At 38.9% G+C, this 15,981-nt stretch overlaps 1 protein-coding gene across 5 annotated transcripts in view; it reads right to left on the reverse strand.

Moving 5' to 3' along the window:
- Nucleotides 1–15,981, reverse strand: part of Eml6 (EMAP like 6) — a 294,345-nt gene that overhangs the window by 45,854 nt on the left and 232,510 nt on the right. For all 5 annotated transcript variants that reach the window (XM_087216378.1, XM_087216379.1, XM_004867282.3 and 2 more), the window contains 2 exons: nucleotides 6,068–6,269; nucleotides 5,831–5,957 (listed from right to left, as the gene is read on the reverse strand). In XM_087216378.1, coding sequence (XP_087072504.1) covers nucleotides 5,831–5,957; nucleotides 6,068–6,269 — 329 coding nt within the window. The remainder of the gene's footprint in view (nucleotides 1–5,830; nucleotides 5,958–6,067; nucleotides 6,270–15,981) is intronic.

A 15,981-nucleotide genomic window follows, 5' to 3' on the forward strand; every position in this document is an offset into this window, starting at 1 on the left:
CGGTGGAAGAAATATATTTTTTAAAATGACTTTTCAATTTTATTATGGACCCTATCCCTAAAAATAGTATTTAATACACAAAATTTGAGTGGTAAAGTGTACAAAAATATTGCTTCTTAAGGTTTTGTTTTAGAAAACAAAGGTGGCTGTGTATATAATATTACAGATAGGTAAATGAGGTACAGACTACTAGGCAGTTAGAAAGGGACCAGGCCCAAGATAGGGTCAGAGCAGAGAGGAGGGAAACCAGGTCTGTAGTCCAGGCCTCTGTTGACAGAAACTAGGCCCCAAGATGGAAACATGATGCTGAGGCCTATGAGCCTCCCCAGAGATAAACAACAGCTGAAGGCTGTACTGTAACTATACCATTTGGTCCACCAAGCCTAAGCAGTGTAACAAACACATAGAAACAATGTAATGAACATGGAGAGAGACGACCAGAATGCTCTGACCCTCATTCCTACCCCTTCCAGAAATGCCTTTGCTCCTTTCCATGCTGTGTACCCTGGCTATGTACCTTATTTATCTATTAGATCAATATTAGCTAAGTGACTGCACTTGTCATCCTACAGGATGGTTGTAGTTTGACCCAAGCTAACCTGTGATGTGATCTTACTGTATAAACCTCTAAACAAAGCCTCAGCAGCCACCTACTTTGGGGACCTCTCCTGCCTCTCAGAGGCTTTCTCTTAATAAAACTTTTCCTACTCTTAACCTCCTTTGACCTCAATCCCATTCTTCGGCATACTGAGACACAAACTCATCACATCATCTAAAACATCGGTAGTTACTTCCTTGCAACAATATTACCTATCCAAGCAAAAAGAGCTGGATATCTAGACTAAATATGGCTGATAAACTGTGACTGAAATGATAAATATCTCAATTTCTATAGTTAATTATAATTTATAAGTATGAGACACTAAACTGAGACAATTCAAGTGCGAAAAATTAATTTTCCTACTTATTTTTATTTAAGGGAGACAAGACCTTTTCAAGCCTGTAATAAAGTGAAAAAAAAAAAAAAAGGCTGGCAGCAGACCCCAAGGCCTTTATGAGAAAGAAAAGATACGCCTTACGGTCAAAACAGGATTTTGATTTGTGCCTGTAAGTTATGTTGCTTCTGAGTTAAGAAGACAGAAGAGGGGGACTGAGGCCCTCTTTTTAGTAATAGGTGAAAAAATGCTATGATAAGTAAAATAATGTTGTAAAGATGGTGTAGAAACAGAAAGCAGAAGTTGCACCTTCTTTTATTTGTTCCTGGGTAGACAGCCCAAAACTGTAAGCCTCAGTGCTTGTTTATAAAGGACACTGGAAAAAAATCCAAACTACTGACTCAAGGGCTTGGTGAAAACAACCTGCATCTGGGGAACAGCTGAGCCTTGAGCCAGAGTCAGGGAGCAATCCAAGGAGGCCAGAAGGTACGAATTTTCCCATAAGAATGACAAAACATGGGCATCATTTATTTCCCAGTGGGCACCTGAGACTTGGCAAGCTGCACCTCAACAAGAACAGAGTTACCTCTTTAAGTTTTTGCTTCCGTGTGTTCACATCATTTGTCACAAACAAAACCTTTACATCCTGACTGGTAGTATCTTCCAACATTCCTGACACTCCCAGTTGTGTAAAATACACACATGACAAGGGAAGACATGCTTGACTGTCCTGTCCAGCTGAGGATGTGATAACAGTGACCACTGCATCTTATATCTCATTCTTCTTTCCTCGAAGGGGCATTAAAAAAAAAAAAATCCCAATTCTGTTCTCTCTTCACCATGGTCTACTTGGTATGTTAAGGTAATCAATGTTACCAGTAGCCACAAAACCATGAGGAGCTTTATTGGCACCTGGATGAGAACATTTCACAGTACCTGTAGATTCTGGATGTAGGGCTAGATGGAGTGACAGGCTGAGATGCTGGGGTATCTCTCTTTGGGTTTGGGGAGGTGGCAATTGCATTTTCACTATAGGGGATATATATATATATATATATATATATATATATACAATTCAAAATAGGGGCATTATAAACATGTATATATGGTATGAAGAATGGGATGCAGTAGATATTTACAGTTTGGAACGCATCTAGAGATCAATCACTAACTTTGCCAACAGCTCTGGATTCCTAGTGTAAGTGATCACAGTGCTAAAGTAAGGTGGTATATGACTATGTATTTAGTAATACTCAGCCAAAAGCTCTTTAATCCTAGGTTATAGTGACTGGTTCAAGGGTAATCATGTGACCCACCTGAACCAATACAGCATCATAGGACATTTGTGAGGACTTGTGAATAGGAAGCAGTTCTTTTCTGCAGATCACTCACAGAGACTGAAAGGTCCAGGTACTGCAGACTTTTTGCTACATGAAGAATTTTTATAACCCAGAAGAAGCAGAATGGAGATATGGGGACAGAAGAGAAACCTAACAGCAACATTTAAGTGCTTGTATCAAAGACACCTGAAGTTGCCCTGTCCCTGGATTTCTAGCCATGTGAGCCAATGAAAGGCCACTTTGGGCAGGATGACTCTAAGTTAGAAATCAAAAGCAACATAAAATCTAGGTGAGGCCTTTGTGATATGTAAAAGCAACTTCTTAATTTTTTAGGTAACTCTAGTAATTTGGTACACAGCAAACATTAGGGATTTTGTCATTTGATGAGTTGGAGGGGGGACAGTTTCTCCTCAAGTCAGAATACAGAATAGCATTCCTTGTATTGTGATGATAAGCACTGCAAAACTATGTTTTCCCCTCCTTCAATCTTTTCTTCTTAGAAGGAACTTCCTGACATTTTAAGCACCAGGAAATAACTGGAGCTTGCAGAGGGACAAAGAAGCCAGGACATTATAAGAAAACATGGTGAAGTAAGAGATGAGGTCAAAAGTTGAGAGCAAGGGGTGCGCCAGGTTACAGTCTGGAATCTGAGAGGCAGGAGATGTTTGGAAAGGTTCCTCTAGATAAGAATTAGATTTGAGTCATCTGGGAAAGAAGAGCAGTGTGGGGGAGCCCTCAGTGTCCAGGTAAGGTGCAAAAGCATGGGTTCAAGAAACTGGACAAGACCTCAGGACTTTCACTCAGCCACGCAGTTGACAGCATGTTCACCTGAGGCCGAGGACTGGCTAGACAAGTCTTAGTCAAGGAACATCCTGGAGTCCTAGGGCAAATGTGAAGTGGGTAATTTTATAAGGGATTATATATTTGGTAGATATAGCCCAGAATTCTTTTGACAGCAACTGTAATTTTTTTTCTCAATTTTCTCACTTGACTGGAACTCAAATCACATGACTTCAGAAGAATAAGAACTCATGACATGAAAGAAACTGCAAAAAAAGGCACAATTTAAAGTCTCGTAACTATTTTAAAATCAAATAACTGAAGAAAAATCCAATAACTGAGTCTCATTAGAAACAATGCACGACTATCATATGATTTAGGAATTAAGAACCTGATTGCTTAAAAAATGATTGATGCATAATGTGCAGCTGTCTTCAAGGCATTTTTCTCAATATGACAGATGCTATGCTCATCTCCCAATTTCTAACTGTTTTTAGAAGCTGGAAAAGGATTTAAGTTAGAGACAGAACTGCCTGAGACATTGCTAAGGGACCAGATAAGCATGGAGCAGTTGTTCCAAGCACACATCTCCACTGGTCCTCGGTGCTTCTCCCTTGTTAGTCTTGGCCAGGTGTCTACAAGTATTTACACCAAGGGGACAGGAAAGGGAAGGTCAAGGAGACGCCTGGCCTCTCACATCTCAAATCCTTGAAGTAGTCAAAGGGAACAGCATCAGGAGCTGTTGATTGACCATCCTGAACTTCCAGGCGAGAAGCTGCTTGGGCTTCATGCTCCTGATGTCTGAGGCACCCACAGCATTTTTCGATCTCTGCCCTTCCCTTCTTTCAAGTATGTTGGAGTCCATGGAACCCATTTTCGACACCAGTTGAGGACTAAGGTGTGCCACACAGCTTACTGTCAAGAGTCTCATCCACCTATCTACTGCCCCCAGGGTTCAGTTGTCACATACCCAATTCCGTTGTACATCCTGCTTTTTCACAAATCCTGAGTGCACCTACTGGCCCAGCACTTCCCTCTTCTGTGATTCAGAAGCTGCCTACAGATTCACCTCTGAGGTTCAGGTTCCCTTAATATTACTGACGAGGATGGGTAGAGACTGCTTGTCCTTGTTTCTCATCATGCTCTCCCTCCATGGAGGCTGCTAAGTCAGGTATCATTACTGTGCAGTACTAGCCCCCTGTCTGGTGTGGGCCTGCTATGCTCCAAGCATGGCGTGCAGCTGGCTTTCTTTCTCTGATTACAGTCTTCTCTGCACACTGATGCTGTCAAGGCTTTTTGAGTTATCAAAGAAGTTGCTCTCTATAGAAAAGGCTTGATTATTCCTTTCAGACCCTGTACTTATCTTAAAATTGTTTTGTTCACTGCATTCTAGCAAGATCTCTAGAAGTACCAGCAAAGTATTAAAATGCTTAAAGAAGTGTTTAATTTAGGCCCAATTCTTTTAGGGTCAATTATGTAAGTGGGAGGCCTTCATGTACTTATGTGTTTACAGGTTTTTTTCTCAATTCTTACAAAATCATTTTCTCTGGGTGGTCATTTTAAAACCATGTTGCACGCAAAATAAACTATACATTATAGGCCATTGCAGAAAAAATTTTTTTAATCAAAATAGAACTCTAAACCTTCCTAGTAGCATCTAAAAAAGATGTTAGGGAAAAATTAGGGGTCTTCTGGATTAGATTCAATTTTCTTGCCAATAGCACACCCAACACTTATCAAGCTCATTTTAACATCAAAGCAGGGGGTTGGGAAGTCACATCTTATTTCTTTGCATCTAAATCTCCATCTAATAGTAGGAGGCGATAGGTCATATTTATTGAACTAGCATTATTAGTCAGAGAGCCCTATCAAGTGCAAATAACTAGAATTGTAGGGCTGGGGATTTAGCTCAGTGGTTCCGGTGACTGCCTCCCAAGCACAAGGTCCCAAGTTCGATCCCCAGTACCAAAAAACCCCCAAAAGATTACACTTCTAAATAACTAGAATTGTGAACACCAAGGCACTACAAGGTGAACAGCCCACACAGAATTCTTAAAACATCTTTGAGGTCCATGAAATTCTCTTTAGATATTAGAATTTTTATTCTAGATTTAGCTTTCCTAAGTATGAACATGGTAAATTATACAAATACAACCTTTTCTTTTTAGAAATTCTGAAATGTTTGACAATTTATCATACATCATAAAAGACATAAAATAATACTAGAAACCCTCTTCCTACATTCAGCGTTCAAGCCAACATCAACTGGATTAGGCCTAGAATTACTAACCTCCCTGAACAAATCTGGGTAAATGAAGGCACAGAAAGAAAAGTAATACCAAGTGTTACAGCATAACAAAAAGACTGGCTAGAATGTTAAGACGATTTTTCACAACTCCACAATATTCCTTATGACTATAGAAACCTGACCTCCCTCCTACCTTGCTAATCAGCAAGCTCTCTTGCCAGCCATTAAATTCAGGACAGTTTTTGGGCCATCCTGGCCTCTCCAGACAAAGGAAGCCCAGTCCCACAATTTCAAGTCTATTCAAGTCATGCTCCATAACCACCTTTAACAAAGTGTAACCCACCTTTGCTGTGTATTGATGGCATTATGCAATTTCCCCCAGCTAAAGTCTGTGTATAGGTTAAGACTCTGCAGATAGGAAGAGACTTACTTAAGTAGCAACTTTGAGGGTCATGAAAACCACACTCTAGTTGAAATAAGTCTCTTGTGAGCTGTAATAAATGCAAACAACCCTTGCAACACCATACCTTTCCTCCACTGATGCTTCTTTCAGCTGCTGGTGCGGTTTGGTGCCTTCCATTTCTCTGATGCTCACAGCATAGACCTTGGTGGTATAGTCAATGGCCTTCTCTCTAGCAACATCGCTGTCATAGCCTCAAACAACAGAGTTTGGGGAGTGAGTTGGTTTGCAGTGGCTCGGCAGGGGGTGGGGGGCTAGAAGAAAGGGGAGTCTAAGCAAGGGCACACAGTTTGCTGGGACTCACCTCCATCCTCCTCCGCATCAGTGTCCGACTCCTCACTGTCTACCAGCTTGCTCTCCTGGGTCCCCACAAACTCCCTGGTCCAGATCATCAAGGCCGTGTCAGCGCCGCCTACTGTGAGTAGCACTGAGTCATTGTGCAGCCACCTCACGTTGGTGACGTGTGCACTGTGCCCCACATACTTCTTGAATCTTGCATGCTGTCCCTGTAGATAAAGGCAGAAATCAACAATTAGCCAGCCAGTGACTCATTAATTTTGCCTCCGGGTTATTTCATCCATGTTGTTTTCTAGGATGGCTTCTATTAGATGTAATGACATAGTTCATTTAAAACAGCAATTTCTTTATATGTTACTATAAGGCATATTCCACAAGGGCAAGATGAGGTGGACTAGGTGGGTTTTTCTAACATAGCACCTGGCTTATAATAGAGCCTCAATAAATACTTTCTGAGGCAATAAATTAAATGTTTCTGGGAACCTAAGGAAGTGGAAAGGGCTCATTTTGCTTCTCTCAAATATCAAATGTGCCATCTCCTCAGATCTATAATTGCAAACTCCTGACTTGAGAGTCTGGCTAACATTTGAGATGAAAAGTGTCTTCCCTGCCATCTCCCACAGTGGCCCTTGTAACACAGCCCTAGCAATAGAAGAGCAAGGGAGCTCAAGTAAGATTTAAAACAAACACAGCAGCTGTTTCTGCCATGGACACTGGAAAGCATTTCTAACGCTAGAAACACTCAACTTATTTAAAGACAAAGCAAGCTCCTTTTCAACAAACGTAACCAAGTAAACCAATTCACTAGTAATTACTGGAAGCTTTTGGAGTAGACCAGGTCACACCACATTTATCCCCAGGTGGAGAGCCATGGAGGAAGAGTGTAGTCAGTGGCTCTCTTCAGGCCAGTCCTGACGACTGGTGGGAAGCCAGAGCTGGCGCTGAGAAAGCTTCCATCTTGGGCTCCTGAGACACAGTCCAGCAAAAACAGCTCCAGTGGGAACCATTTAAAGAGGAAGAGTTTTTCCACTCTCTTGGTGGTTCCCAGGGAATGAATACCTTATGCAATGTGGGAAGTCACATGAGCTCACTGGGGTCAGGAGAGGGTCACCAAAGCCCCAGATGAAACCTTTAGGATGCTAACCGACCAGAGGTGTCCAGAGAGTTTTGGACTGGTGCAGGAAAACCTGAAACCATTGCAGACACATGGCAGGGAACAGGTGCAGGAGCTGCGTGACTTTAAAACTCTTGGTCAAGTGCCTCTGTATCTGGCTGACCCCACCCTGCTAGCCCAGTAGAAATGCCCACTCTTCAGCAGAGTACTGAGTCTAGAATGATTAGTGAAGCAAAAAGGAAGGTGATATTTCCAGGAAGCTCTCCAAAGTTCCCCAAAGCTATTGGCTTGTTAACAAATAGCAGAACAAAATAAGAATTTCCAAGGGCAACACCTGCATGGCCGCATGAATTCATGGAACAGGACAGTCAGTGGCTGCAGCCATGCACCCTGCTGATCTTCCTGCTGGAAGTATGAACCTACTCCAGTGCATCCACTGCAAGTTGGTTTCTTTAGTGGATGGAAAGTGAAAGGGCTGAGAAATGCCTCAGTGTACTCTGGCTTACATGTAGACAAGATGGAAGAAGGAACTCAGAAAGAAAAACACAAGGGGCAAACAGAAGTCAAGGTGATCTGAGTCAGGTTGCAAAAGGAAAGAAACACAGAGGAGGGACAGGAACAAATTCTCGGTCACTGAAACTATTTAACAGAATAGGAAACAAGATCAGTGCTCTATGGAACAATAAAGGAAATTCATAGTTACTAGAAGATCCCAGAAAAGCAGCTGCTGTCTCAGGAGTCAGGGACTGGCAGGGACATTTGGTGGCACCTGACAGGGTATGCAGAGGCAGCATCCTGAATACTGGGCACAGCCCCTCTGGGATCATCATGCCAAACTGCATTTCTGGATCCAGTAATTCCCAACTCTCCTCTTTCAGAGTCATAGAAGAATGAATGACAGACCCAGAAGAATCCAGAATGTGTCTCCAGAGCATTGTTTACTGGCCACTTTTTTTTTTTTTTGTACCGGGGATTGAACTCGGGACCTTGCGCTTTTGAGGCAGGTGCTGGAACAACTGAGTTAAATCCTTGGCCCCTTGCTTTTAGTTAAGAAATTGAGGAGAATCTGATAACAGCTATGCATCCTCTCCCCTCATTTGCATTTCACTTACAGTTTCTCTGTCTGTAAAATTTTGACATTTTATGAAGGAACCTGAGGGCTTGAGGACATGGAGGGTTTTACAAATGTAACCAGCATGACGGTCTTTTAACCCCTCTGTCTGGTGGAAAGGCAAGGAAAGAAGGTTAAGAGAAGCAATTAGGTAGCCAAATAGATGGTATCAAGGACAGCATTTAGTTTTCTGGACTGCCAATTATGGTACTGGGAAAGTGGGTGGGTTTTGGGAAAGGGTAGAGTCTGTCTCCTGGAAGCTGGGGATGATGTGACTGTCAGGGGACTGACGATGTAATTGAGAAGCTGTAAAACTCTAACTGTAACTGTAAAATTGAATATTAATAAGATATATGCTTGTCATATAAAGAAAAATTCATGGAAAAGATGCCTAGAAACTCAAAGGAAAGAAGAATGGGAAAAGGGTCAAGAAGAAGATTTAAGATCTTAGCAACTGACAAATGGAGTTTGAATTTTGGACTCAGAGTGTGTGGTGGTAAACAGGTCTCACAAGTAGTAAGACCTCACAGGTTGACAACATGGAACTCAATGGTAGAAAACAGCAATGGCATGGTATATGAATCAGCTCAGCTGCCATAACAGTACAAGGATTTGCACATACAGCACACTCTGGTGACTCTATCAATTCTATCAGATCAGGGCTCCATCCTTATGAACTCATTTCACCTTAATTATTTCTATGAAGGTCTTATCCTTTCTCCAAATACAGTCAGATTTGAGTTAGAGCTTAAGTGTATGAATCTGGAGGGAGGACACAGTCACTTCATAACAAACAGTGAACTTTGCTCACAGATCCAGAGAAGTTGGGGGGAGTAATTTAACTGTATAGCAAGAAACAGTCAATGGCATGGGGTCCCTGCATTGGAGAAAGAGAGCTGGTAAAATCAGATTTAAAAGGAAAAAAGAGGAGGAAGAGAGGTGAAACTACCAAAAAGAGTCATATTGGCCAATGGTTTTCAAATCCTTTTACACTGTAAAACATTTTCCTTCAATCAAATCTTATACAGTAGAACTCCTAATAAGATAAACATTCAATTTAAAATAATGGACAGAGGATTTGTACATACACTTCACAAGTGGCCAATGAACAGATGAAAAAGTACCCAACATCTTTAGTCATCATATAAATGCACATTAAAAATAAAATTTAAGCTGAGCATAGTGGCACACACCTGTAATTCCAGCACTAGAGGCTGAGGCAGGAGGATTGCCAAGAGTTTGAGGCCAGCCTGGGCTACATAGTGAGTTCAAGTTTAGCCTGAACTATGTAGTGAGACCCTGTTTCTGAAAACTAAAAAAACTAAAAACCAAAACAAAATTTGTGTGATCGAAAACTATGAAGAATGTTTTCATTTAAAAAAAATTATCACAATAAAATACATATGGTCATTAATCCCCCTCAAAATACACCCGTTGCTTCAAACACAAGTATCCTATTGTTCTTGCCACTCTCTGAAGTAGTTCCTGAAGTTCTCTTTCCTAAGTATCTTTAGTTGCACTGTTGTGGCTGCCTCAATGTCCCAAATCAATTTAAAATGTTCCTCTTTCATGGTCATTTTGACTTTGAGGAAGAGCCAGAAGTTGCATAGTATTAGATGTGGTGAATAAGGTAGATGACGACACACCACATTTTTTTTTTCTGTACCAGGGATGGAACTCAGGACCTTGCACTTGCCAGGCAGGTGTGATGCCACTGAACTACATCCCCAGCCCCACCATAATGTTTTTTGAAGCCTGCCTTTCCATAGGATGACACTTGGCAACAACATTAACTGTATTTTTGATCATACCTGATAAAAACACTCATGAAAGAGGACTTCCAGATATGCTTCAGAAAATTGAAAGAATGGTGGGATAGGCGTATTCAAGGTGAAGGGGAATATTTTGAGGGGGATTAATGGCAATATGTTGTCTTTCAATGTAATAACATTTAAAAAATTTTAAACTCATTGTATTTTTTTGAGCAGCCCTTGTAGATATCAACATCTACTATCCAGAATACCTAAATTTTACAAGTCTGACAACACCAAACGTTGGGAACTAGAATGCTTACATTTTTGGTGGGAACATAAAAGGAAATAACCATTTTGGATAAAGGCCTGACAGTTTCTTAAAAAGTTAAACATAAATTTTACCATATGACCCAGAATTTCTACTCCTAAGTATTTACTTAAGATAAAGAAAGCACATATTCACAAAGACTTGTCCAAAAGTGTTCATAGCAGCTAATTTTCCTAAACTGGAAAAAAATCTGTGACCACTCATAAGCTTATAAACAAACTCTGTTATAGCCATATGATGGATTTTCACTCGGCTATAAAAATGAACAGACTATGACACACAAGATGGATAAAATCTCAGAAAATTTTATATGATGAAAGAAGCCAGAGACAAAGCAATGCTTGCTGATTGTGTTTATGTGAAGTTCTGGAATAAGTAAAACAGCAGTTTCACCTGAGGTTGAAGTGGGGGTGGTGACCGGCTTAGGAGCTTGAGGACACATGCTGAGGTGGCAGTGATGACATACATTTTGATCAGAGTGGGTTATAAAGAGGTATAAGGTTGTTAATACTGTCAAAAGATTTCAAACTTGCGCATTTCAACTGCATAAATTTTACTTTAAAATGCCATAAACATGCAAAGTTGAAAAATTTAGGAGTATTCTCATGTTTGTCATGTATTCTTTTTCCAGCTTTATTGCAATATAATTGACAGTTTATAAATTCTAAGTATATAATGTGATATTTGATATATGTACACATTATGAAATGATTACCACAATCAAGCTAATTACCACATCTATCACCACATAGAGTTACCATCGTATGTGGGAGGGGGACAATTAAGGTCTACTCTTAGTGCATTTCAAGTAAACAATACAGTACAGTCACATAATATTGTCAGTCTCCAGAATTTACTCATCTTATAACTGAAGCTGGTACTCTTTGACTAACATTTTCTCATTTCTCCACCCCTGTCACCCACTGCTTTACTCTCTGCTTCTACTCAGTTGAAGTTTTTAAGATTCTAGATATAAGTGAGATCATACAGTATTTGTTTTTCTGTGTCTGGCTTGTTTCACTTAGCATAATGTTCTGCAATTTCATCCATGTTGCCCTTGAAGTCAGGATCTTTTTTTTTTGGATGAAAGATATCCCATTGTAAATATATTTACCACAATTTACTTATCCATGCACTTACCAATGGGCACTTAGTTACCCTGTACAATGCTGCAGTGAACATGAACATGAGGATGCAGATATCTTTTGCAGACACTGATTTCATTTCCATTGGATATGTACTCAGAAATGGGATTACTGGATCACACAGTAAATTTTTAAGGAACCTCCATAATATTTTCCATAATAATTGTACCAATTCACACTCTGTCAGTGTATAACGGTCACTTTGTGCCAACACTTATTCTCTCTTGCCTTTTTGATAATGGTCTTTCTAACACAGGTAAAGTGATATTTCACTGTGGTTTTGATTTGCATTTCCCCAGAAGTAAAGTTGAGCACCTTTTCATACTGTTTCTCATTTTTCTTCTTTGAAGAAATGTCTTCTCAGGTCCTTTGCTCATGCCCCAGCCCCTTTAGTGGCTCTGGGGATTGAACTCAGAGCCTCACACATACCAGGTAAGCATTTTACCAGTGAGCTATGTCACCACCCTCTCTGAGCCTAACTGGGTATTTTTTGTCATTGTTGCTTCTCAGTTATGTAAGTTTCTCATATATCTTGGATATTAACTCTTTATTAGATATACAATTTATAAATAATTTCTCCCATTCTGTAGGTTGCTTTTTCATTTTATTGATCATGTCCTTTGCTATATAAAGAGCTTTTTAGTTTGATATAGTCCTGGGCCTGACCTTCCAAGGTCAGCAAGGACCTGGGTTGGGTGACTGCTCCACTTGCTACTTTTGCTTTTTTGTGTTTTTGGTGTCATATCCAAGAAAGCACCACCAAGACCAATGTTAAGGAGTTTTACTCCTTTGTTTTCTGCTAGAATTATTGTGGTTTCAGGTCTTACATTTAAATCTTTAATTCACTTTGAGTCAACTCAGTATGTGATATAGATAAGGGTCCAATTGCATTCTTTTGCATGCAGTTATTCAATTTCTCAAATACTATTTATTGAACACACTGTCCTTTCCCCCTTGTGCACTGTTGGTGTTTGAGTCAAAGATTAACTGACTTAATATCACTATTCTGTATTACAGACATCCACTAGCAAATAAAAGGTTAGTTGACTACATACTCATGAATTTTTGGGTTCTCTATTCCTCTTGTCTGTGCTTTTAGGCCACTACCATACTCTTGATTACTATAACTTTGTAATGTATTTTGATAACAGAAAATGTGATATTTCCAGCTTTGTTCCTCTTTGCTAAGATTAGTTTGTCTATTTAAGTTCGTCATTTCACATATACTATCTTAGGATAGTTTTTTAATTTCTTTGAAAAACATAATTAGAATTGTGATAAAGTTGGCATTAAATCTGTAGGTTACATTAGATAGTATAGAAATGTTAACAATATCAACTCTTCCAGTCTATGAACATGATGGGTCTTTCCATTTGTGTCATCTTCAATTTCTTTCATCAACGTCTGTTTTTGGCATACACATCTTTCACCATCTTAAATTTTTTAAGTATCTTATTCTTTTTGATGCTATTATAAATGGAATTGTTTTCTTTTTTTGGACAGTTTGTTATTTGTATATAGAAATGTAACTGATTTATTTTATTGCTTGAAATTTTATTGAATTTGTTCACCATTTCTAACACGTTTTTGGTGGAGTCTTTAGAGTTTCCCATACAGTATATAAAATCACATTATCTTGGCTGGGGAAATAACTCAGTGGTAAATCACTTGCTCAGCATGTGCAAGGCCCTAGGGCTGATCCCTAGCCTTGCAAAACAAACTATAACACAACACTATGTTTTCTGCAAACAGAAACAATTTCACTTCTATTCTGATTTGAATGCTTTTTCTTTTTGTTGTCTAATTGATCTGGCTAGGACTTCCAGAATTGTGTTAGAAGTGGTGAAAATGAGCACTCTTGTCTAGTTCTTGATCTTAGATAAAAAAGCTTTCAGCTTTTTGAGTATTATGTTAGCTGTGGGCTTATATATGGCCTTTGTTATGTTGAGGTACATTGCTTCTATACATAATTTATTGAGTCTTTAATTATGACAAGGTGTAGAATTTTGTTAAATGCTTTCACCCCTATTGAGATGATCATATGCTTTTTATTCTTCATTGTGTTAATGTGGCATATCACATTTTTGCATATGTTGAACAATTCTTATATCCCAGGGATAAATCCTGCTTGCTTGTGGTGTATGATCTTTTCAATGTATTACTGACTTCAGTTTGCTCATTTTTTAATGAAGATTTTTGCCTACGTTCTGTCTTGGTCTGTAACTATCTTTTCCTATAGTGTCCTCATCTGGCCTTGATATGAGGGTAATACATGGCTTCAAAAAATGACTTGGAAATAGTCCCTCTTCAATTTTTAAAAAATAGTTTTGAGAAGTTTTGACATTAATTCTTTATAAAGGCCTGGTGGAATTCAAACATAAAGCCATTTGGTCCTGGACTTTTCTAGGAGGTTTTTGATCACTGATTTAAGTTCCTTGCTCATTATTGGTCTGTTCAAATTTTCTATTTATTCATCATTCAGTCTTGGTGGATTGTATGTTTCTAAGAATTTATCAATTTCTTCAAGGTTATCCAATGTGTTGCCATGTATTGTTCATAGCAGATTATGATACTTTATATTTCTGTAGTATCATATAAAGGCTCTTCTTTCATTTATAATTTTGAGTCCTCTCTCTTTTCTTCTTGGTTAGTCTTGCTAAAGACTTGCTAAGTTTATCTTTAAAAGAACCAACTCATACTTCCATTGATCAGCTCTATTATCTTTATAATCTGCATTCCATTTATTTTTGCTGTCATCTTTGCTATTTCTTTCCTTCTGCTAACTTTGGGCTTAGTTTGTTCTTTTTATGGTTCCTTGAAGTATAAAGTTGAGATTTTTTTTATTTCTACAATTACTTTGAATTGTAGAATGTAGGTTGTGGGTTTTAGTTCACTGTATCATTTGTTATCATTTTATATGTATACTTGAAAATTTTACTGAGAAGCTCAGGCGATAAAATACAAAACACAGAGTGACTCTTACTGAAGCAGGATAGAAACCCCAAAGTCCCTCCATATGGCCCATTCTGCTTCCTGAGGTGGTCCCTGGGGCACCTACCTGAACTCTGGAGTCTAAGGGACATAGCTTATGATGACTGCTATAGTTGTCCCTCCTGGTCAGGCTGAGGGAGTTAATGACAAATTTCCAGGACTAGTAATAAACCTAACACAGGACCAAGATATCAATAGTACCACTGGGGTCAACTATTTAACTATCTGCCCAAACCTTAGTCTACTAAGGCCAAGGTATTACTAATTTCTTGACTTTTTCTGCAAGCCATTTTAAGGTAGGATAGAAGAAATAAGATCGGTAGAAAAGACACATAAAAAATTAGGACTTTAAAACTGTACTTTTAAGAAAAACTGCACCTTCAGGACATAAAAGTTACTCAAGCCAAGAAACTCATTCAAAAAGAAAAAATCCTAAAGGTCTTAAAGACACAGGAACAATAAACTGTAAACTGGGCTCTGGGTCTGTAAACTGAGCTTCCTTTCACAGCAATATTAGTGGGCAGCATATCTCAACTTCAACCACAGGTAAATTGCTTGAATTTGAACACAGCCCCTAGATGGGTAAGCTGGACAGCAGGAATACACATCCCAGATCACCCATTTTGAAGACACGCCCAAGGCCCCATAAATATATCCAACTCTGGATCATAATGTGTCTCATTTCTTTGAATAACCACACTCTACTTTTGAGTGTGTACTTTTAAATTTCTGCCTAATAAATCCTCTATGGGTAGGGTGGGTTTAGTTCTCTAGCTTTACTTTGGGAACCTTTTCAGGCCCTCTCTGGTGACAATTTCAGTTTTTTCAAGATAGAAATATCAAAGAGAATGATTACTTAGAACTGAATTCTGATCAAGTAGGAATGAAGAAGTAACTGAAGAAGTGGTAGATCACTGGGCAACAGTGGCTTTGGAATTTGAGATAGACAAAGAGGGAACACTGAACATAATCAAGAATGCATCTTAGAAAGGGCTACTCAAAATGATAATCTGACCAGATGTTAACAAATGAAGAAAAGCAGAAAAGCATTGAAAGAAACCAAAGTGGCTGCAAAGGGAAATTACATGTTCAGATTTTAAATGTCAAAATGATAGAAAGAAGAGTGAATAACTACAGATGAATACAAAAGCCTTGGAAGGATCTTTTGATGTCATTTCAGGAATATTAAAGTAAAAAAAACTAAGAAAAAAGAGAAACCTTAAGATTACTTCTTAGATTGCTTAATATTAACAGAAAGCAGATTTATTAATCTCTTCTGTCAAAGAAAATTATCTTCAAATCTGAAAGGGCAAAACAATTCATGTGTATGACTACAGGTGCCATAAAATGTGACCACAGAAATAAAGATAAGAGCTGAAGAGTTTAAAAATCAGGAGAGGTGGCATCAGACATATGTATTGTATTTGAGGTGGCATCAGATGTATGTATTGTATTTGAACATTTACATATGTTCTTGT

This window comes from Heterocephalus glaber, unplaced genomic scaffold (genome assembly GCF_053883595.1).
Source record: "Heterocephalus glaber isolate CG9 unplaced genomic scaffold, H.glaber_assembly_v1.0 deba00001457, whole genome shotgun sequence".
NCBI classification, from domain to species: domain Eukaryota; kingdom Metazoa; phylum Chordata; class Mammalia; order Rodentia; family Bathyergidae; genus Heterocephalus; species Heterocephalus glaber.